Source organism: Pleuronectes platessa, chromosome 16, assembly GCF_947347685.1.
Source record: "Pleuronectes platessa chromosome 16, fPlePla1.1, whole genome shotgun sequence".
NCBI classification, from domain to species: Eukaryota; Metazoa; Chordata; class Actinopteri; order Pleuronectiformes; family Pleuronectidae; genus Pleuronectes; species Pleuronectes platessa.
Window position 1 is genome coordinate 21919385 of NC_070641.1, and position 24062 is coordinate 21943446.

Consider the following 24062-nt stretch of genomic DNA (forward strand, 5'->3'; position numbering starts at 1 on the left):
TTAAGATATATGTAGTAAAATGACAGGAAATCAAAGGGTCAGCAATGGAGTGGAAAATGTTTGCATGTCACGGTTTATTAAGTTGTCTCCGCTCGTGCTCGGACCGAAGCTGAATCCATTTCTCTCTGTGCTGCACTGGGCCCCTGAAGAGTTATCTGTGTGAAACGGTTGTCAAATAAATCTGACAGATATATGAGTCGGCTCCCACCTGAGCTCTGAGGAGGGCTCTCTGTCTGTCTCTCTGTTGGTTCCTCTCCTCTCTCCTCTCTCCTCTCTCCTCTCTCCTCTCTCCTCTTTCTCTCTCCTCTCTCTCTCTTAGGGGCCAATACACCTGCACAGTCTGACGGATTGAGCTCCTGTCCCAGTGCAGATGGAGACTTTAGAAACTAATATCTTCCCCCCCTTGCTGTCACAGGTCTGCCTCTCTCTCTCCTCTCATCAGCCCAACAAGCCTTTGACCACTTCCTGCACACGCAGACTGCACTGCGCCTTCAGTGGGTTTGCTGGAGCACAGCCGTTGTGTCAAAGGAAACTTGTGTTACACACAGAAGAACTATGAGAGATCAGCCTCGTGCACACACTCATGCACACACTCATGCACACACTGCAACACACACTCGCACCGAGCTTCATTTCATGTCGTGCACAGAACTGTGTTTAAGCACAGAGAGATTATACATTGACATGTTGGTCGTGGCTGACACCCCCCCCCCCCCCCCCCCCCCCACTCGTATCATTAGACCGTCTCTCACTTGCCGAGAGGCTTTTGTTGTCATGGTGATAACCGAATCGTGGCTTTCACAGTAAGTGATGCTGCAAAACAAACTCGTGCACCCCCCTGCACACACTCACAGCTTATTATTCACCCCTGACGGTCATTAGAGTATAAACTGGTGCTGGTACTTTATTTGGACGTGAATTATATAAACATTTGGCTGAAATGTGAGATAACGAGCTCTACACCTTGAACTGTGGCTGCACTTTACTGCTGTGTAAATAAATGAACTCTGCAGTGGGAGAACAAACCATTGAGAAGAAAATAAAAAAGTTTAATATTCTGTGAATCTTTCCTGACGGTTTGGAAACAACTGCACATTCCTCCTCATTCGGTTTAGCTCTTTAATTACCCTTTTAATCTGAAGAGGTCCACTGAATAAAGACTCGCTGAATGCACCATCTTTATCACTTTTAAATAGTGAAAAAAAAAAATATATGTATTGTTTTTTTTACCATGTGGGCCTTGATCCTGTAATAAAGTGTATTTATATATAGCATGTACATTACCTAACCCCTCCAGATATTGTTTGCTATTATTCATTAATTTTAATAAAACTTATTATTTTTTTAATGGAGGAATATTTTATCAGTATTCTAGTACTTTTTACTATTAAACATTTTTTATGTACATTCTGTCAAAACAAAAGTGTTCAATAAAGTTTTGATTGAAAAGGGGGATTGTAGGCTAATGGCGCCATTTTGCATCACTGATGTGATTTTGATCTACTTCATAAATTTATCCATCTAACGAATGAACTAAATTAAATTTACATATCCTAACTGAGGGCGTCATCACAACTTTTCTAGCACAGGACAGGTAAGTTGCTAATCAGCTGCTAATTAGCGAGCTAACAAACAAACTGCTTCCCTGTGAGCTTGTGACAGTAGCTAGCTAGCTAGCTAGCTTGTTTTCCACCTGTGTGAGTTGCACTTTTCATCGTGTGTTGATCAGCCAGGTTGTGCGTTTGCTTCCTTAAGGAGACGGGACAGAAATGACGAGCAGGGAAATCGTCCATGATAAGATCCACTTCAGACACGACCCCAAGTGGAGCCGCAGCCTGGTGACCTCAGAGAGCGGGGGGCTGCTGGTCTGCGTGGCCTGTGTCATGGAGATGATCGAGAGTGACGACATGGCAGTAAGAGTTGTATTGACATATAAGTGAATCACTCCACTATGTTCATTTGACCAGATGGTGAATGTTAGGCTAAAGATGACTGTTCTCCACTAACACGTCCTCTCCCAGTCACTTGTTTGTACTGGTTTTATTTAACCCCTCTCCCTACATGTGTCTGTGTTGTACAGTCAGTGAGGAAGTCCTTCGCCCTGTCTGGTATCACTGAGGTGCTGAAGTGTTCTCCAGGGGCCATGAAGGAGCTGCTGCAGCAGGACCAGCGAGTCCTGATGCGTTTCACAGCCTCACTAATGGGTGAGCACCAGTTACTAGATAGAAAACAAGAGGCCTCTGCAGGAACGCAGGAAACACAGATTATCCATCTCACACTTGACGTATCAGTGGCTTGTGTTTCCATCTTCTTGGATCTCTACCTCATTCTTGGAACTTGCTGTTCTGCCAGGTCAGAGATCGACAGACAGATCTTATCACTTTACCTGAGCTGCAAGCAACAGGGTTCTTCACAATAGTAAATTTAATTCCAGTTTATCAAAACAATAGAAAAAAGATTCCATAAATAACAAAGAAATGTACTGTTGTCCTCCATAGCCATTCCATAGTTTATTATCATAGCCGACCCACTATAATCATTCATGTGGATTATGGTCAGATGGACATGTTTTGTTTGTGTTTAAATGCTTTTCTCTATAAAAGTTATCGTTAATAATCTTATGTTTGAAGAAGCTCCAGTAAAGTTGTGGAACTTTGGCATAAAACATCAGCGACTGTCAAATAGTATAGAAGGGGAATTCAATTGAAACATAATGTGAAAGCCTTTGGGAGGAATAGACTATTATTCTTTGTGCTTGTTATGTATGTATTTGAATACTCTGCCGATGGCACAGTTAGACAAAGTCTTCATATAAAACTCATCACATTAAGCCATTACACAGGGAATGAATCGGTACTGAACTCATTCTCCACCGCTGCTGTGATTATACCACAGTGCGATTGTAATGGTTTGGCATCATTAGAGGACATTGCCGATACTTTCCCGTCACTTGATGAATTTCTCTACGTTATTGCTGCATTAAATAGTTGGGCCAATATAATTTTACTTCTAATCAAATTAGTGCCATGAGCGGATATAGGGTAGAATGCTTTGTCTGTAAAGGCTCTGGCCAAATATGACAAGACATTAAAAGAGCCATTACAGTGCTTGTGGGATGTTGTTCTGAACTCAGCTGCAGCGTAATCCAATTTAAAATATCCCTTGTATCCCCCCCACTACACATTATACTTGTTTACATGCTTGCAGGGAACTCGCTTTGTCTAAATCTAATCCAACACACAGACTATGTAACATCTGTGACTCTCACACAGCTTTTACACACACTGTAGTTTTAGGACTCTTTAGGATCAGTTAGAGCCCAAAGCTCCACAACCTAAATCCCCATTTAATGTGTCTGTACCTTGCATCCTCTAAAGCTGGCACACCCCTACTGCTCGCCCCTTTTTCATGAATCAGTATTCTAACCTCATTTTTCTTATTATACCTCCATGGCACCTCTGTACATTTCTATGTGTCTGTGAAGCCTGCTGCTTAAATCTAAGCGTGTCATTCTTGTTCTGTCCCCAGGGATGCTTCACACCGTGGAGGACGTCAGCGCCCTGGAGAAGGTTCAGCAAGGTGAACACATTCCTCATATTCTTCCATTCACGTGCACAGACTCTCTGGGCAGATAATATATAAGATGCAGATAATTTGAAAGTGCACACACATGCACCCGGTCGTTTTCTGAGACCTGCACACACACACACACACACACACACCCTTTGTGACTGGGATAATGGTCGCTGCTGGTAACTAAGGTAATTTTGCATTGACTCAATAGAACCATTATCTAAAATGAAATTTTTTGAAGGCTTTGACCTCCTTTTCTCATGCTGATATTCTTTCATTTCTGTGCCGTGCACAGTTGAAGTACTTACTTTTCTCTATGCTGCTATATTCAGATTTGTCTCTATCTTCTCTTTATGTCGGCTTCCCAGCAAACAAGTCGTCTGTAGCACACAGACATTTGGTTTCGCTGTAACTAAGCCTTTTAAAGTGAGGATATGTTTGGGAAACTGCAAATGACAGAAAGATTTCATGGTAGCTCTCTTCATAATGCCTGAGGGATCATTTTGCTGCAGAAGTAAGTCTAGTGTTTTGAATCTGACTCTGATTTTGTTTCATGCACAGTTAATATGCATGTGAAGAACATACTGTGAATCTAATTTGAGCTCTATAAATAATGCATTTTTAATATCCCTATGTGTGTGAGGAGACACTTTTTGAGAATCAATGAAGTAGCCCAAGCAGTTAGTGAGATGTGTGGTTTTACCTGGATTGACCTGGTGCTTGTGATGATGACGTCAGAGTTTATGTTAATGAATAATATGAACTGTTGATAGCATAAAGAATACTGACACCAGGAATCTGTGGAGAGCAACACATGTTATCACAATAACTGTCAGTAAGATAACATGTGCCACTGTCATAACATGATTACTCATCATTTTTTATTTAATGTGCACCTCAGACTGTCGTGGTGCTTTTCAGGAGATTGCAGAGATTTTCCTGGAAGTGTGAAAGTGTGTTAAACTCTGGTGTTTATTTAATGAATGCTTATGTGTGGGTTTCTGTTTGATGTGTGTGTCTGTGATGCGTGCGTCAGTGCTGGTTCAGCTGCTTTTAGAGCTCCAGAGCGAGGTGTCATTTCGCTTTGTTTTGGACGAGATCGACAAACAGGTGAGACAAACACATTTACAGACACACAAAGAGACATCATCCTCACATACAGGCACGGGAACACACTCAACATCATCAAATTTTAACGCCACTTGTGTAACTAGCAGCGTATCCTCCGAGGGCTGTTTAGTAAACAGACACCGTGTGCCCCCCCCCCCCCCCCCCCCCCCCCCCCCCTTTGCTGCTGTTGTGACACCTCTGGGGGAGTAGTGGAAAAGCTTCCCTTAGCAGCTGATGCTGCAGGTGGTAAACAGTAAGGCTCTGTATACTGATGATGACAGAGATGTATAGCACCAAGTACAGGTGCCGACAAGTCTCATTTACATAACTAGAAAAGAGCCTAATTACACCATTCTCAGGGAAATGTATTTTAAGCACCCTCCATTGACTCTACGAAGATGTAATGACTGAGAGCTGGAAAAAGAAGCAGCTTTGTCCTCTGACAAAGAGAGTGTGAATTCAATAAGTCAGTGGCTCTGCAGAATAAACAGGAGTGTTGGAGTTGAGTGTTAAAGTAGTTGCAGCAGGATTTGTTGTCAACATATAGTAAACAAGAAATAATGAATTCCCTTGAAAGCAGATCTTTCTGTCTCCTTACCGGCAGGAGCCAGGAGCCAGAGGCATTATGTTTTCTGCTTTTCCATCTGTCGGCGTGTCTGTCCATCTCATTCTTATCAACACAATATCGCAACAACGCCTTTGGGGAATTTTTCAAAGGTGGCACAATGTCTTCTCTTTTGTATTAGTTTTTGTATTTTGTTAAAGGTCAATGTCACTGTGACCCTCACAAGACATGCGTTTGGTCTTGGGAACACAGCAGCAGAGGGATTTCCTTCAAATCTGCTAGAAATGTTTACCTGATTAGATGGATTGCATCCATCTAGAGAATCTGAAATCAACAGAAATTAAATTAAACCATATCAAACTAAAGTATGTCAATCAACAGTTGGGATTGCTGCAAAGCAAATAACACAAGAGCAGCTGAACACAAACAACAAACCAGAGAGAGAGAAACCAGTTGAAACCAGCAGCTTAAGTAGCTGAGGAGCAGCAGACATGTGATAACGAGGCTCTTTCTCTTCCCTCCAAGGAAGAAACAGACCAAGCCAGAAATCAGGAGGGCTGTCACACTGTGTGCTTCTTTGCCATTTACCTCCAGACAAGTTCCTTTAAATATATGTGTGTCTGTTGTTATTGATTTTAAATGTGTGCGTTCTTTGTCCAGCTAAGTGACCAGCACAGCCTGAAAGGTTTCCAGCCCACATTCAACCTCTTGGGGACCCTGGTGGAAGCCGGCCGCAACGTGGCCAATATTCTGGTGACTCAGTACGGTGAGTCGATGCCGCAGACACACAATCACGTGTCATATAGCATCTGATGTACTCACAAGAACATTAGTGTGTTTTCATGTAAGTTTAGAATTTTTTAAAGCTCATATCAAGAACAGAGGGGAGTTGATGTGCAGCTTATTCTGCTGATGAACTGAAATGATTTCAGCATCCACATCGCTGCCTTGTTAACTTTCGGATGAAGAAGCTGATGTTCATAGTTAGGGAGACTGAATAATGGACCAAGGTTAAGCTGCAGTTACCTCCATGAATCGTCTTTTAGCAAGTAAACCTTATCAGTTTTTAACCGACTGCTCTGTAGCAAACCCAGATCGCTGACTTCCTTGTGCACATACATTTGCCCCGAGGGGAAGACAGATGATCCACAGAAAGAATCCAGTTGTGACACAAAGTCAGCTCAGGTCCGATGGCTCATCAAGCTGTCACAATTCAAATAAAAGTTAATTCAGGGTCCGTTCACCTCAGACGCTGAGATCCAGCAATTTGTGACGATACAGCATATTTAGATTTTGGTTATTTTATCTTAATTGCATAGAAACAGAATCCACTACACAGCTGGAACACTCCTGTAGGCTGCACTCGGTTCCAAACCCTCTGCTACCGTGAAATTATGAGAAGTTACAAAACTCTATTTTACATATCCTCTGCACTGAACTTTCTCAATTCAATTTCTCAACTGTTCTAACCTTTTAGTTTCACTCCGGCTGCGTGGAGATAACCGTGCTGTGCCCACACTTAAAATTCTGTCTGCGCCGCCACTGCCACACCAGCTCATGGCGAGAAATATAAAGTTACAAACACACTCATCCGACTGTTTCCCTGAAATCAACCCACACGCACCACATAAATACATGTGTGTCTATAGATCTGTGTATAACTCTGCAGTGTGGTGAGGCAGAACGATGGTGCCCCCTAACCAGCCCCTCTCACGCAAACTCGCCGATTTGATCTCTGCCACCACCGCCTGATGGTGGTCTGTCTCCTCACTGAACCATTACACTACTTCAGGCGTCTATGTGTGTTGTATTGTGTTGGTGCCATGCCTGAGTGCCTCTCTTCACAGGCAAGAGTAATTGTGAGCCTCATGCCAAATAAGCCGGCCTCTCTTCAATATGCTTTGTGTGTGTCCACCTCCCATGTATTTTTTGCATGCTTCCCCCTGAGCAGCTGCAGGTAGCGGCAGGTTGTTGTGATGCTGAGGAGAGATGCAGGCGGCCACTATTGACTGTGTGCGCCTGTCTGTGGTCTGTCACTCAGCATGTCTCTGAAGGGCTGTTTGCACTAACGACAGCAGCGCGGCAGTGACAACACGAGCCCAGAGCACCCTGTGCATTTCCGTCTATCTGTCTGTCGGCCTATCCAACTGATTAACCCCTCTGCTGGTCTCACACCATCCTTTCTCTGCCTGCATTTGTTTGCATTCTCTCGTTCCCTCTCCTCCACCCTCCCTCTCTTGCTTCTGCCTGGCTGGTGTCCCACTCCCTCTGGTTCTGACTCAGGAGTGGATACAGACACAATGAGGAGGCAGGGAGGCAGGAGGAAGCTTTAATGAGGTAGAGAAAGAGGAAGGCAGACAGAGATAAAGCCAGGAAGACCAGATCAGTGATTAGGACTTACCTTCTCTCAAAAGAACATATATGGAAAAGATATTTCCACAGGTCCCTCTGTACTTTTAAACTATATATCTATCCAGAGATGGAAAAGAAATACATAGAGAATTGTTTTGGTGCTTGGGGTTATGTATTCAGGTGGGTCACAAGATTAAATACACTGGAAGCTGAGAGGAGACGGAGGGGTTTTGCCAAGCAGGGTGAAAAACAACAGAGCCGTTAGTTTTTCTCCGACAAAGAAAGGAACATTACATTCTTTAATCTTTATGTTTCAGTTCTCTGTGTTTGAATGTGAGTGTCATAAAAATGTGGTGCTAAACAACAGTAAGGCTTTTATTTCCCACCCATCCTTCTAACCACTTTTACGCAGTCCTTCCATTTCCCTCCTCGGTCTGTGGAGGTCTTATCTTCCTCCTCTCCCTCCTCTCTGTACGCCCGGCTCTCATCTTGGCCGCCTCATACATTTGGGTTTAATCAAACATGTCTGGGAGCCTCTCCTGCCTCACATTGGGTTTCATCTGCTTCACGGGGCAGCTGGGCTCGGGCTCGCCTGTCCTACTCTGTCATGTCCTTCTGGTTCTGTCTCTTCTGTTCCTCCGTCTCCTTCCAGCTCCAGTGCTGCCTGCCAATATGAACATTCTTTATTTAGTCACTCCTTTATACTGATTTAGTCATTGCCTTCTCTTCTCTCGAGCCTCCTGTCTTCATGGCTCACTTTCCGTCTTGTGTGGCCTCTAATGAATCTAATAATTTGATTTTATACTGCACTAGTTTATTTTTTATAATAACCATCTGAACACTCAAGGTTATTTCACTTGTGTAAAGATACTTCTTCTAAAAGAGCCTGGTTATAAATTATTCTTTCCTACTGTGCAGCAGCATATTCATGCAGTTTACCAGTACCTATTATCTGATCTGTATTTTGTTTAAATGGCTCTCATGTCCCCTGCTTTCATCCACTATGGTATTTTTGGTATTTTCGACATTATTTTGAGACCGATATTGTTTCGAAGTCAAATTAATCTCAAAGTTACTGTGACATCACAAACCCCCTTTTAGCCTCTTGGGCACGCTGTCTTAAGAATCCTTGTCGGTCAAAGTCCCAGTGGCCTCTTGAAGATGAAATCTCTAATGTGCCCTTATGGAATGTCTTCAAATTTTGACCAGTTGTCACTTTGACCCACAGATGAACTGGTTAGATTTCAGGGGTCAAAGGTTTGTTGGCAGAGGCATAAAACTGCAGGATGACAATTCTAGTTTGAACTTTTTTTTACCAATCTCCTCTTTCCTCCCTCACGGTCTTCTCATCTTCTGGGTTTCCCCTCCTCTACTTACTCAGTCATTCTACCTCTACCTGTCTCTTAGCTGTTACGTGTTGTTTATGCTTCGGTTTCCCCGCTCTGTCCACCAGGGTCCTTGCTGGGGAGCTTGTGCTCAGCTCTGCTTTATCCAGATGAAGGCCTGAAGGCTTCGGTCCTGTATGTGTGGCTCAAACTGTTCAGGGGATCTGCAGCCCAGTCGTTGCCCATTGCCATCAGAGACAGGTTGTGTGTCCTACTGTTGCAGACCCTGGCCAATGCAGGCTCCCCTCAGCTCATCAGAAGTTGTGTTGGTGAGAAAAACATTATTTTTCTATGTTATGATTTGTACCTTTGTTCAGTTTTTCCAGGGTTGAACGTGCATGCTGTTCTTTCTGCTTGTCTCTGATCTCTCAGGCCTGCTGTGGCTGCTAGTGCAGCTGGCAGAGGCTGTGTCGGTTCTGATGAACTGCACTGACAGTCAGATCATGTGCCATGAGAACCAAAGCATCCACACCGACAACAGCCAGATCCTCAGCCAAAACCAAGAGCAACAATCTCTTGACTGCTGCCATTTGCCTCTCATACTGAAACAGGTCTCTGTCTAAACATCCTGCTCCCACTCCCAAAACCTGCATTCTGGCTCTGACTGTAATCATAACAAGAAGTTCAGATCCTGGATTAATGGGCCTTTGAATGGGGATTTAGGAGGGTTTTACTTTGGACAAATATTTGCTCTTCGTGTCTGGGAAATCCACGTGTAGTTAGATTATCTGGGTCACGACTCACATTACAGCAGAGCTCATGACGTGGGTAGTGTCTCTTTTTCTAGATCAGTAACTCTTGACTAAATAATCACCCAAATCTAAGTTATATCCTAAAACCTAATTAACGTGTTGTTTTTCGAATCAATTCCACCAGAGAAATTCACTGTTAATCAGTCTTGCCTGAAAACTACAAGCTATTATAAACTGTAGGCAAAGAAAATGAAATGGTTTTCTAGCTGCAAGGCAAAGAACAGTTCTACATTAAAACTAAGCAATAAAATAAATCAAACTAATTTGCAGATTCCATTTACTTCATGTCTCTCATCAGTAACCTGAAATCATGTCTTCAGTTGATTGGTGGATTCATATCAAGCCCATGAAACATGTCTTACAGCTGCTGCTTAGTGGGGATGAGATGTTGCAGGTGACCAGTTCCAAGTGTATTGCCGCTGTGCTGGTTCATTCTCCCAGTCAGTACAGCGCCCCCTTCATCCAGGCGGACATACCTGGTGATGTGCACACACAGACACACACATCCAACAGCTGCCTCTCTCTGTCATCCCTGTTAAACTCTCTCTCTCTTTTCTCTTACAGAGTTTCTCTTTGACCGTCTGGCCAGTACTACCAGTGAGATGCTGCTGTGGTCAGTCTACAGCTGTTTGGTGTTACTGACCGAGGACCCGCTGTTCTTCTCCCAGTGTCACTCTGTCTATGGTGAGAGAACTCAGACAGACAGGCAAACACTCAGGAGGCATCATCGTGTGTGTGTGTGTGTGTGTGTGTCTTTGTGTGTGTGTGTGTCTCCCAATAGAACTTACATTTTATGTTTGGTGGTATATCGGTTAATGTTTCAGAAAACTATTGCTGATGAGTAATTGATGGTGAGATGAGCCGTGTTACAGGTCACACAGAAACGTCTCAATCAGTAACATTACATTTTTATGAAACCTTCCAGGTGGTGGTGGAGTCATTTACTCCTGTTTCACACTTTACTGCAATATTCAGTTTTTTTTTAAGTTGTGTTGCTCTGATGTTTTATTACTGCAGGGTTCATGTAAACTTTGCTGCTGATTTGGCAACACATCTGACACATCCAACAAATCAGACAAGACATAACAATAACAAAGAGTGATTATCAGTCCCAACAAAACATGATGAACATTGTTCTGACCCACAGTTGTGTCATGTGGGTTTATGTGTTTGTTGTGCACCTTTGCATTAGATGTATTTCAGGTTCCACTGGTGTTTTTTTAATCCTGCAGCACTTCAACTTCAATAAATAATCGAACACACTTGAAGTGCAGAGCTAATTTACCAGGAAACAGTGCATCTTGTGCAGCCACTCTCTCTTTATGAGCTACATCAGACGTTGTGTTACAGATAATGAGAAACATGTACCACTGCCACTTTGTTTCACGTGCACTATTGTGTGTGTTGGTTTGCCTTTTGTGCGTGTATTTGTATTCATGCGCATGGCACTCATTTTGAGATGGGAAATTGCCGTAGCCTCTAGTGTAGTCGAGCCACTCTAATAACTCTGGCACTGAGCAAGATCGGACTAATGTGAGTGTTTGGAGAGGGGGCCGCATGTCTGGTTGTGGGTAAAGTTGATTATTAGAATGTATTTGACGCAGTGTGTGTGTATGTGTGTGTGTGTGTTTGTGTGTTAGGTATTGAATCCCTGGTGCGCAGTCTGAAGGAGGCTCAGCGGCTGTCCAACCTGGAGGTGCAGAAACAAGGTCTGCTGCTCCTGACTGAGATACTGGAGAGGTGAGACTGGTCTGTTGGAACACTGCCACAGTGATTCCACTCCACTGGATCTGCAGCTCCCTTGAACAGGATTTTCAGTCAATGAGCAAAGAAATTGAACTGATCCCTGCAAAGATATGTTGCTGATCTGGAATAGTGATCATATTTTAAAGGAGTTAATCTGTAGACTATTGATTTTGCAGTGGTTAGTGACCCATTGACTCAATCAGCATTATCTGTTGTAATATCTACAAAACCTCACACATTTATGATGATGATTTCATTTTATACCCAAAGCGAACAGCGTGGACATCTTCAGCTTCACTGACACACAGTAATATGTTAAATATGGTGCACTTACAAGTTTAATTAGATTTGAATTAACTGTCTGCTGGCTCACGGATGAAAGTATATCACAAGCCTGTAAAACACTGTCATATTTCTGCAAGGTTGGCGTCATTTTAATGGCATGTTCCACCCGGCACACGGCAAGGAGACAGAGGAGAAGAGATTTCAAATGGCGAGGAGAAATTTGTCCTTTACGCTGAGTGGAACGTTGAAAAAGTGCCTCGACCAGAGCTCTTAAAGTGCTGAACCAGCCTGTGTGTGTGTCTGTGTGCGCGCACCTTTATGTGCATGGATGTGTTATTTAAGATGTCGTATGCGACTCGTGTTGTGGCAACAGCGAGCCAGTCAGCACAACAACCGCACAACAGATGTTGTAGCGCTGCGTCATGGACCAGAGACATAAACTGGTGATCTTTGTAACGCCAATAGGTCAGCACTATTTGTTTATTGTGTGAACCTGCAGTGCAAGAGAGAAAGTGAGTGTCTGTCTCTCTGCAGGTGAGTGACACAGAGGCTTCAAAAGGACTCAGCAAACTGTCATTGTTGGTATTGGCACATCAAGCCAAACAATGACAGGTATAAGGCAAAAGAACAGCCGGTCTGCTTTTTGTTGGGCCTTTATTCACGTCCATGTGGAAAACATTTATCAGCTAAAATCTCTAAAGTTTGCCCCCTGTCTTTGTACTTTTGCCAAGGACTCAACATTACAGTGCAACACTATTTAACTTTACATATTTACTGGCTCTTGTTGAATTTGTCCCTATTTTCTGTCTGGTCTAGGATCTATTCTTCTTTGCTGATTAGCGACATCAACAGTCGACTTATTTATCTTTGAATTAATGTCATTTTTTAAAAGTATGTCTATATGTGTATGTGAGCAGGCAGCCCCCGAGCGTGCGTCTGTTCCCCAGCGGTCCAGGGTTCGTGGCGGCTTCAGAGGCCGTGGCAGCCGGAGTCTCCTCCTCCTGCCTGCTGGTGGCCACACAGGGAGTCAGTGCTGCCTCCGCCCTCTTCAGGTGAACACAAACACACCTACCGACTCACACATTGTCAAGGACACTCAAGCAAGGATGTGTTGTTTCACAATCCGCTCTGAACTCTCCAGACTGAACCACCAGGCCAGACCAGTACAGTACAGCGAGGTGGGAAGACTGGTGGAGGCCATCACAGACAGATTCTCTGAGCTGTCCCCACTTTCCTCCACTCAGCGGAGAAGCTCTGTGAGTCAGCAGATAATAACATTCATAAACTGGTGGTTAAGAGAAATGTCTGTTTGCTCCCCTCTCATGAATAAACTCTCCAAATACTGTTTCCTGTGGTTAATAATGACATTTAATATTTTGACCTAATAGTGTGTCCTTATCTGATCCCTGTCAAAATCTTAACTGGAAGACTGTTGCATATCGTGACAGTGAATGTTATTTAACTATCAAAATTTGCCTGGTTGACATAATTGAACTTTAAATAAAAAATGAGTTTATCTATAATCGCACTCACTTTATAATGAGGCATAATACAGATTGAAGATTAATCTTCACTGGCTGTTAATTGGACCCAACAGGCAGATATTTACTGTAGATTTCAGCGTTTTCTTGGTGTTGGTCTCAAGAAAGAAATGTTGTTGTTTTAGATAAATCTTTAATGATTTCCTGGAGGAAATCTTTTGGATGATATGCTTTGATAAAATGATAATTTCCTCGGTGATGTAATCATATTTGCTCGTGTCTCGTCTCACTTCTGCTCTCTTCTCTCCCCCTGTTCTGTTTCATTCCCGTCTCACTCTCTCTGTTCTCCAGGGGATTGTGAGGAGGTCAAGCCTCAGCAGCCAGGCTTCCAGGTCCGAGGGATTTCTGCTCCAGGCCCTGGTTTGTTGTCAGGCTGCATGCAGGTCAGTGCGCTGTCAAGTCACATGTTCAAGGAGTTAAGCAGGAAGTTCAGGAGCGAAAAAACTGATCTACTTAGTGTTCAGTCAATTCATTGTTCAGTGATTAGTAGAACTTTATTGATTGAAGTTGATTTAAAGATTTATTTTGTCATATCGTCAAACACTCAAATTCCCCTAGATTAAATTAAAAGGTGAGCAGCTCTCAGTGCAGCAGCGGGGGCGTGGCTTCAGGGTTCTGTGGTCCAGCAGCCGGTCTTTACTGGTTGCGGCTTAATTACTGCAGGTCACTTTTACAGTTACTGTAAGAAGACTGCAACCAGCATCACCACAGGCAAAGAACAACCCATTCCATCAGGCAGGTTTAGAATAGACACTGCCCTAGTTAAGACATTGAGTTTATACCGGTGTGTGTGTGTGTGTGTGTGTGTGTGTGTGTGTGCGTGTGTGTGTCTGTGTGTGTGTATCCAAGGTTGGCTGAGCAGTGTGCCTCAGACCCTGCTCTGAAGGAGAACGCCTTCACTGCTCCGTCCAGACAAGGCTCCTCTCAGGATTCACTGGAGTCTCTGTGTCGCACTCTGCTTCACTGCTGTGACTCCATCTGGATTCCCACCGTCACCGTGAGACTCTGACACTCACACGTGCACACGACCAACTCATCATCTCACCTTAAACTTCACACAAACACACAAGTGTAGCCAGACACAAGAGAAATGTATACTGCCCCCCCCTCCTCTCTGAGAAATAGGTCACAGTGATTATCGCGCCCTGTCCGGCTGTTCCCTCTAAATGACTGTATTAATAAACACAGCCACACAGACTCTTCTCTCATTACCTTTGTGAACACAGGGACGTTTGATCCATCGATCACTGAGTCTGATGTAGTGCAACTAATTGTTTAATATAATACTTTTCTAAATTTCGTTCCCTTCCAGCCAAAAATCTGTCAGACAAGAAAAATGTTTAGTTTACAGTTGAAGTCCTGGTCATTTGTCTGTGATTTGATGTTAGTGTGTATGTGTGTGTGTGTGTGTGTGTGTGTAGAGGATGTACGAGCGTGCACCCAACGCTCAGATACTGCAGTACTTCTACTCCATCCTGTCCTCCCAGTTCACCCTCCTCCCGCCCCTCATGCCTGACTTTGCAAATAAGCTAGGTGAGTGAGAAAGAGCTGTATTCCATGATTTAAATTTTAAATCTAGTATCACTGCACAAAGTTCTGTTTAACTGTGGTGAGATTCATGAAACCAGTATCGGAGATGACTGGCACAGTGGCCAAACTTTTCAGTCTTACTACTGCTGGCTTCTTACAAACTGGGGCTAAATTCTTTCCAGTGACATATATGTACCTCAGAGAACTGTAATGGTAAATGGTTTTGTATTTATATAGCACTTTCTAGTCTTGATCTAGTCACTCAAAGCGCTTTACAGTACAGTTTTACATTCACACACACATTCATACAGTGCATCTACTCGCAGCACTTTGTTATTCTATGGGAGGACACTTCGGCATGCAGATGGGTCAGACTGGGGATCGAACTGCCGACCTTCAGGTTGGAAGACGACCACCCTACCCCTCAGCCACAGCCGCCCCATCTAAACAAGATTTATGTTTTCACTTCAACATCTTGCCTACAGTAATTTTTTTTATTTAAAATGTCTAACTAAACTAAATAATGAAAAACCCCAAGCAATTTCAGTTCCAATGTAATCATGCAAAAACATCATTATCACATAATGTTCCCACTGAACCGTGGGAACATTCAGTGGTTTCTATCGCTCGCGAGTGTTTACAAAACTAAAATCCATATTTTGTGCAATTTTGAACTTATTCCAAAACAGCAACAGTTGATCGTTCTCTCATTCAAAGGTAATAATGTGATTAAATGTAACATCGCACTAAACAATTCTCTCTAAAAAACTGGCAGTTGACTCGATGAGCCTGAATTATTGACAGGGAACTTCTTGCCCGGGGCGTTTAGACAAGAAGCGGCATCAAAAAGAAGAAACATAAGCTTTATATTTGTGCTGCGAGCGCTGAAACAGAGTTCTGCAGATTTGACTGAGCAGCGACTTGGCACAGCTCCAGAAGAAAGTGAGCTAGTAGCTAAATGAGATTAAAAAGCACACTCTCTCTCTCTCTCTCTCTCTCTCTCTCTCTCTCTCTCTCTCTTTCATTTTCATTCACTCTCACTACGGCACTAAAAGACATTAAACAGTGTTATGACCTGGTTTTTCCCTATTGAATAACACAGGATGTCCCATTATCTCTGATGTATATGATGAGCTTTTATTCTTTGATGTTATAGTCTATTTTTAGAATTAATGTGTGCAGAGAGATGCATTAAAACCTGTGGGTAATCAAAATGTGACGTTCTAGGGGGGTCACGATCTGAGACTAAACCATGTGACTGATCTCTCAGTAGAGGCATCTTCCTCCTCTACATTTAAAACCAATGAGACGTCGAACCCAAGATTTGTTTTTGTCCTTAGACTGTTTGCCTTTTTCTAATATTCAGGTATTTAGTCACAGAATTTGATTTACAATAGGTGCAAACATTTACATAAATAACATTTTTATCTAACTTTCTCCTCTTCCCTACCCCCCCCCCCCTTGCTTTATTCTGCTCTTCTCCTCCTCTTCCCTGCAGCATCCTCTGGTTTCTTCCGGCTGGCTCTTGAACACAAAGGCCTGCTCTGTGCGGGAAACAGGTAACTGTAACAGGATAACCTCGAGGGACACACACATACTCAGTCGCACCCCTACACAGCAATTAACAAAGCACTGTTGTGTAAAAAATGTGTGTGTGTGTGTGTGTGTGAGTTAAACCACTGTGAGAGTTAGGTTCTTTTCATCCTTCTCTGTCGGAGCACATTGAGACAGATAACACAACTCTGGCATCTGTCAGTTAGCCGTCTTCTCAGCCTCGTCTCACAGCGACAGATCTGCAGCTTCAAAGCCTCCGTCTCTTTTTATGCGTGTATTTAGATTTCACAGTTAAGTGTATGTGAGCAAATGTGCTTTTGTGGTTGCATTGTGTTAGTGTGTCTGTTTGTCCTTTTGTGTTAGTTAGTGTGGTCAGAAGTGTGGCTGCCTGTGGAGGCTTTAGGCCCCTCTGCTCTGAGCTGTAATGCAACTGAACTGTGTCTCTGTTTCATATTTGAAAGGTCGAAGTTGTGAGCTTCTCCCGTGTCTCACAGTTCTTTTTCCCTCTGTTGGTCGTGAACTGTGGAGGATGTGTGTTGTATTTGTCTCAGGTGTCCTCATTTATTCTTTCTCTCAGTGTTCCTGCTCACATCCGTCTGTCTTCTCTTTGTATTCATGTTTATTTTCTCCGTCTCGCAGGAACCCAGATCTGAATGCGTCTTGCTGTGGTTTTCTACAGAAACTCAGTATGTGTCTACTTTCCCAGTCAGACCCTGCTTCTGGCTCTTACCAGTCTGGTATGCAAATATGCACAAACACACTCTTGCACCGCACACAGAGCTACATGCTGCACCAGTGAAAACCCTGTTGTTCCTGTCAGTTTTGTGTGAAGCTACCACTAACCTGAGGCAGCTGTGGTGAGGAAACTGCTGATTATTATCAAGGTTGAACAGTTTTGTGGAAAGAATATCAGGTCAGAAGTTTAAATCATATCTTATTAATAGCCTAAAGATCCCATCCAGAAATGTATTTAAGAAATAAAAATACTTTGGTTTGAAGTCACCTACAGAAAGTCTGCAGCCCGTAACATATCTATGGTTATTAAAGAAAATGCCTGTCCTCCACTTCCTCTCCTCTCCTCTCCTCTCCTCTCCTCTCCTCTCCTCTCCTCCCATTTATTATTCCCCCTCTCACATTCTCTTAGTTCCCACTTTGTCATCCTAGAAGCTCCCTCGATTTCTATTCAGTGCCATTTATTTCCCACTATTCCTCCACAGTGGAGCTCCAGACCTCTGTGCTCTGTCTTGCCATCAATCTGCAGCCGGCCAGGCGGCCATCTCCCAGCTTGATTCCTGTCTTTATTTATCTCCTGTCCGCTTTCTCTCTTTTTCCTGAACTCCAATTACCTTCTTTACTGTGTTTTCCTCACTGGCTGATTATAAGTCTCACTCCCCACAGACCGTGCTTTGGCTTTACAGTCAGTGTGTAGTGATGCATCAGGGACTCTTCTCTTTGTGTCAGTTCTTTCAGAGCTGCAGCCCAGCTTCCCTTCGATTCCCTCATACTGTACACTACATTTGTCTCCTTCCTTCTTGCCTGGGTTGTCCTGCAAGAGACTTCACTGCACAGCACCATTTTCCCTGGTTCTCTCTCAACTCGATCTTTATTGCATCTCATATTCTTCTCCGCTTCCCTCACTCCCCTCCTTTGCTCGTCAACGTCTCAAAGCAGTTGGTATATCTCTTTTTCTCTCTTCCCATCTTATGTCGTATTATTCACATAATTATCTTTTCCCCCCCCTCTCCCAGTCGTTCAGTCCTCCCGTCCTTGAAGACGTCCACGCCCTCCTCATCACGGTCCCTCCTTCATCTATCCCTCGCAGCTTCACGTCCCTTCTTACTGTTTTTCTTCAAATCGCTCCACGTGCTTTCTTCATCTTGTCTTCCTATTCTTCAGGGACCTCATTTACTCAGAAAAAATAAATGTTCTTCCAACTTTCCTAGAGTACATTTGCTCAGAATATTCCAATTTAATTGAAGCATCGATGACAGTCATTGCTTGGTTAATGATGGATTTAGATTTTGGTTATAATATAGATAACTGGAATAGTGTGAAATCAGTGTACTTTTCCCCTAGATGCATTTTTGCATTAATCACTGCTTTGGCTTGGCTTTAGTCATAAACATAACATCGATGAGTAATAGGCCATTTTAAATGAGGCCTCAGGGAGTCTTCTGCTGTGTTTTACTTGATATCATTCATCTCTCTCCTTCCTCCAGATTCTCTATGCTTACTTCTCCTACAGTATCTCTCTCTCCCTCTTTCTATAAGTCTGTCCTGTTCCTCCTTTTACTAGTGTCGATTAAACTCAGTTCTTTTCCATTTCTGAGTTTCTTTGCTCATTCCTCCAGATGTGGAGGAGGTGGAGAACCTTCTGCTGTACAACCTTCCCTCTGTGTGTCGGCGTCTGTCTGACTGGCCCTCTCTGCTGTGCGAGGCCCCAGGACTCCAGCTGTCTGAACACAAAGGGCCGAGGGCCACTCAGTACTGTGTGGTGATCATGCTGCACCTTGCCTTGCAGCAGGGAGACAGGTAGGTGTTCAGGTGTACTACATTTATTCTCCCATATCATTTCTGTATGCCACAGGGCCGTAATGTCTGGATTAAAAAAAAATCCACAGTTCAAATGAGAGAATCACTGTAGTGACATATTACAGCATGTATTTATTCTGATAGCACTTTGCTCTAGCAGGAAACTAGTTGGTTTTGCATGGGGGTTGTAGTTCTCTCCCTGCTCTAGCAGCACCTCCACGGCCCTGTGAGGGTTTTCTTAAGTACTTATTTTATGATCTCGGAGATACATCAGCAAGTTGGATCTGTCCTTCAGTGAAACCTCGGTTTTGCGTTAAACTTTTGGGAGGCCATGAAAGTCTCTCCCTGCCACTAAGTGGTCTCATCAAGATCAATGTCAGCCGTGGCCGGAGATTTACATCGTCAAAGGACTGAGTGTGTAGCCGACGTGTAGTCTGATCTAAGATCTGTCCATACGACGTGTGGCTGTTAAATAACGAGACTGGGCTCATGAAAGTCGAAGCAGCATCAGTGTGGTGATTTTCTGGTGGCGTGTCTGTGCGATGGTACACATTCCAACTCACTGTGTTTGTGTATGTATGAGAGCATCAGAGGTTTGTGACATCACCACGCACCTGTAGCTCTTTGCTTTGCACACAGAGTTTGTATATTTGTCCACATTGTCACCCACACACCCGACGTGTCTGCTGATGCTTGTTTGACATTCAAGTACATTCTATGTCTTGATGGTTGTGTACATTCATATGTAAATGTTTGGCCACACGTATGAGTGTTGGAAATAAGTTAGTGTCCTCATTCTTGTGTGTCTGTGTGTCTGTGTGTGTGTGTGTGTCAGGCTCCTCCCAGACCAGACAGTGTTCTCCAGCGTGTTGTGGCTGTTGCAGTCGGTGCAGGAGCAGGGCAGCTGCTTCCTGCCTCGCTCGGTGCTCCGCTCTGCCCTCTACCTGCTGGCAGTGACACAGGACAAGAGCCCCGGCCTGGACAGGGTAACTGATCAGCTCAGTAAACACAACACATCCTGTCACTTGTGTAAACTGGTGCAGTATCAAAGTGCAGTTTAGACAAAGTTTGCCTACAAGCACTGCCACATTAAACTGTATTTAAGATTTCGTGAAGATGAAGGTGTTCACCATTGATGACAAGGACATCATGTGCTGGGACCAGAGGCCACGCAACACTGAGAATCAAACCTAGAAGACTCATATTCATCTTTTGATGCATAAAACCTTGTGATGCACATGACTATAGATCAACCTTTTTGACAGCTAAGGATAAAGTAGTCTTACATTGGGGTTTGTGTGTGTGTGTGTGTGTGGGCTCATCTGAAATAAAGTACTTATCCATCTCTCTTCATCAACCTACTCGAAGGCTCCTCTGAGCTGCATCAGCAAGGCGCTGTCGTCGTGCCAGAGCTTCTCATCCCTCTACATTCACCATCCCGCACTCCTCCACTTCATCTGTCGCTATCCGGAGCTGGCCGAGAAATTTGGGGCCTTGGTCCTGGAACTTTGGTTGACCAAGCAAACACAGGAGGCGGATGCCAGGACGTCCATGGTGAGGGAGCCGTCGTTCTTCCACGTCGGTCTCAGACAGAACTTTGAGTTTCACAAGTTAATTTCTGTTGCATAGAATGTTTTAGACTGTTATATAGTCTCTTCTGAACTGATGAAGAGCCGGTTGGATGTCATTACTGGGTTAAGGCAGGTGAAGAAGGTGATGCAGGAGAAAGGCCGGAACAGAAGCCAGACATAGAAACCGTGGAGCTTCTGACTCTGAAGTACCCGACTGTCGTTCTGACCCTTCTGGTAAGAAACAACCTGGTCACATTTAAATGATCACACTTTCATTTCTAGTCTGTTTGTGTCTTTGTGTTTGATTGTGTGTTTTTGTAGGACATGCTGTGCACCAGGGAGCCCCCCCTGGCAGAGCGAGCCCTGGGGGTGCTACAAGTGCTTTTGGGTGGTCGACGAGACTACGAGGTGGATCTGTGTGCCAAACCCAGGCTCCTGCAGGCACTACAGAGGTTCAGTGTGGAGGTTCAGGGTCATGGGCTCGGGCAGGGACACACCACACAAGGTAAGAGACAATTAACTGCCAGAGGGAGTTTTTCAATCTGTACAAGTGTTATTGAATTTCCTGTAGCATGCATTTGAGACAAAAATGCAATTACCCTGTAGGAGCGACATGAGGACATTTCATAATCATTCAGGCAGTGTTTTTATCAGAGGAGATTCATGTAGAGGAGATGAAAATTGGAATATTTCTTTTATTTTTATATATCGTTAAAGACCAGATTCAGCTCGTTTCACTTGAGATAGATGTTGGTCTTTACTCGGCTGATTTCACGTTTTATGATGCAACACTGTTTTCCTCCTCTGTGTTTTTATGCCTCAGACAAACATGTTAAGACTTTGCATAGCAAGTGGAAGCTTTAAATGAAATTGTCTCAACTCTGTACGAGCTCAAAACCAATAGTACACCCACACATGCACGCGGGTATATGAGTCTTCCCAGTGGGCTCCTGCACTGGGAGACGCAGTAGAACAAATCCAGCCTGGCAGTCGTTTTTCTCCCCACACAGCAAACTCTGAAAGTTTCTTAATTAAATCTCAGTTTAATAAGGAGTCAACTTCATCAGCCACACCCGAGCTAGATTTGTCTCAGATGCCCGTGTCTCCATATTGACTGGAAAGTTTTTCATTAGTAAAAGATATTTTTTGTTAAATGTCTCTCCAGAGAACGGCCATTACATCGTGTACCTCACATTCCCTATGACAGACACTTTTATCTCTGGGACTCACTCTGGAAATAAACAAACTTCATATGTATGTAAAAATATAATCACAATAAATCATGTTTTAATTCAGACATCTAATTATAAGTTAGGAAACGAGGCTAAAACATTCTACGCCTGATTTTGCCTCCTAATAATTGTTGGACCGCTGCGTCAGGACCCAGTGTAATAGTTCGTTTATACTGGATCATTAAATAGAATTACCTGTGACAATTTATGTTTGTTGGGCCATAAACCAGGCAGCATTTTCTACACTGTGATGACATGGTTATGAGAATGCGTTGTTATAATAAAAGTCATTATTAGTGTGTATAAATAGTGCATGCAAGGGGTATAAACTGTAAAGGCAGCTATGCCTCCTGTTTACTGCCTGCTAAAATTGGCAAACTTTCAAGATATCAGATATTAAAACTCTAGAACTTCTAATATGACGCCTCTGGACGAGGTGTCATCGTTCTATCTGTTTACTGGATGTGGTTAATGAGCGCAGCTAAAGGGCAGAACACCCATGAGCCGGCTGGGGAGTGAGAATCTGTTGCAGTGGTTAGCCTCTGCATGCTCTCTGCTCATCCCCGGCCCTGTGGGGATTACAGAGCGTTCGGCTTCATGTGGTCCAGTTGAGTCTTCTGTAATTTGCATTAATATATACTTTATATTATTCTAATGCAGCAGCATCCAGAGGGAAGATGTTTTAATGCAATGCACTACATCAGTGAAAGGGGTATGTAGATGAATGCTCTGCCGGATCCTTCTCCAGTCTCCTTCCTGTTAGGGTAACCCTGCACTTTGTCTTCTTGCACCTTTAAACAGTTTTCTTCTTTCTGCTTCTTCTTGGTGAACACTGTACTGAATGCTCCAGCCGACTCGTGTTACCTCACTTAACAGTGTCAGTTTGGACAATGTCTAAAAACTACCCGGGGAACATCACAGGTTTCTGTCTCAGTAATGAGGCGAGATGAAAGGTTTATTCAGGATGAGTGTCTGTCTTTTAACTGCACCCTCCTCTTCCTCTCTCTCATACACACATACACACCACTGTCTCTCAGCTTTCTTTCTCTTCGCTGATTTGTCTCTCACACCATTGTCTCTTTTTAAAGTTTCCGGTCACAGTCGTACTTTGTCTTTTGTCTCTTTCTGTTCAGCAGTGAACTCGCTCCCTCTGGTGCTGAAGCTGCTTTCTGTGATGCAGGCCAGTGACTCGTCTTCATCCTCTTCCTACAGAAAGACGGATGAATTGCACTTCAAGCTGCTCTACCATGGTAATGTTCAAAGGGGCTGCTGGTTCTTAGTGTAGTAACCTACCTGATCTATTAACCCTCTGGACTCTACAACCCTTTGTCTGTGTGTGTCAGTGAGTAATATCGCAGGAAAGTTGACACCGACCAATGTGGAGAGCCTGCTGCCTGCGTTCAGCTACCTGTACTGCTGCCTGAGCCTTTGTCCTGCACACTGTGCTGACAGAGGTTAGACACGCTCTTCTCTGGATTCACATACTTGTCTCACCCTCCTTACTATCCTGACATCTTTCAAACCCTCTTCCCCCTCTGTCTGTGTCTCTGTGTCTCTGTGTCTCGCTCCCTCTGTCCCCCCCGGTTCAGCGTCTCTCTCCTGCCCTGTGTTGACAGAGGTGAGCGGCTGACCCTGGACAATGTGCTGCACTGAGACACAGAGGAAATAATAATCACACAAGCTGACACCTGCTGTAGATCTTTATGATGCAGAGGCTGTGGCTCAGTCCTGGACATCACTTGGACACTTGTGCACATGTAGTTCTGCAGTCATGTCTGAAAGCTTCTCACACAGTTGTGTTGTCACCTTGCTAAAACTAACCACTGTATACACATAGACAAAACAACAAAAACAAACAAACAGACACTTGTGCAGTAGCATGGTCAGTAGACGTATATGTCTTGTATAAACGCTGCACAAAAACTGTACATTTTTATTTTAAGCATATAAGAGAGAAACATGAATGTTGAGGGAATCTGTTAGGTGAAGGTTTTATTATTTTAGACATGTCTGTTCGAGGGGAAACACAACAGAATCCAACAAACACAACAATGCAATTAATGAGCCGAAATATAGAAGAGATGGCTCCTCTGTGGAACTCGGTAATGAATAATTTACCGTGAGCTGCCGTCAACATAATCAACAAGATGAATCAAGACATGCTCCACTGCCTCATATCAACAACATCAATTATACGACATGACGTTTTGATTGGAACTGATTTTATTACAACGTAAATGATTTGCAGGCGCAGACTTGGAGGGGAACAAGCCTCAGTGGAGGTTACTGGGCTGCAGTTGTTGTCAATAGGGCCAGTGGCCAGAGAGCAGGGTG

At 43.7% G+C, this 24062-nt stretch overlaps 1 protein-coding gene across 1 annotated transcript in view; it reads left to right on the forward strand.

The window, feature by feature from the left end:
- Positions 1 to 1769: 1769 nt before the first annotated feature.
- The window catches only part of LOC128458705 (meiosis inhibitor protein 1-like), a 33919-nt gene continuing 11626 nt past the window's right edge, over positions 1770 to 24062 (forward strand). Inside the window, 24 exon segments of the mRNA XM_053443659.1 lie at positions 1770 to 1913; positions 2081 to 2204; positions 3529 to 3579; positions 4610 to 4683; positions 5909 to 6014; positions 9054 to 9254; positions 9358 to 9536; positions 10102 to 10216; positions 10302 to 10421; positions 11378 to 11477; positions 12686 to 12820; positions 12910 to 13056; positions 13615 to 13692; positions 14159 to 14306; positions 14731 to 14842; positions 16338 to 16398; positions 17033 to 17130; positions 18745 to 18925; positions 19761 to 19911; positions 20294 to 20507; positions 20648 to 20730; positions 20818 to 21001; positions 22862 to 22978; positions 23072 to 23182. Of these exon segments, the coding sequence (XP_053299634.1) occupies positions 1770 to 1913; positions 2081 to 2204; positions 3529 to 3579; positions 4610 to 4683; positions 5909 to 6014; positions 9054 to 9254; positions 9358 to 9536; positions 10102 to 10216; positions 10302 to 10421; positions 11378 to 11477; positions 12686 to 12820; positions 12910 to 13056; positions 13615 to 13692; positions 14159 to 14306; positions 14731 to 14842; positions 16338 to 16398; positions 17033 to 17130; positions 18745 to 18925; positions 19761 to 19911; positions 20294 to 20507; positions 20648 to 20730; positions 20818 to 21001; positions 22862 to 22978; positions 23072 to 23182 (3034 nt within the window).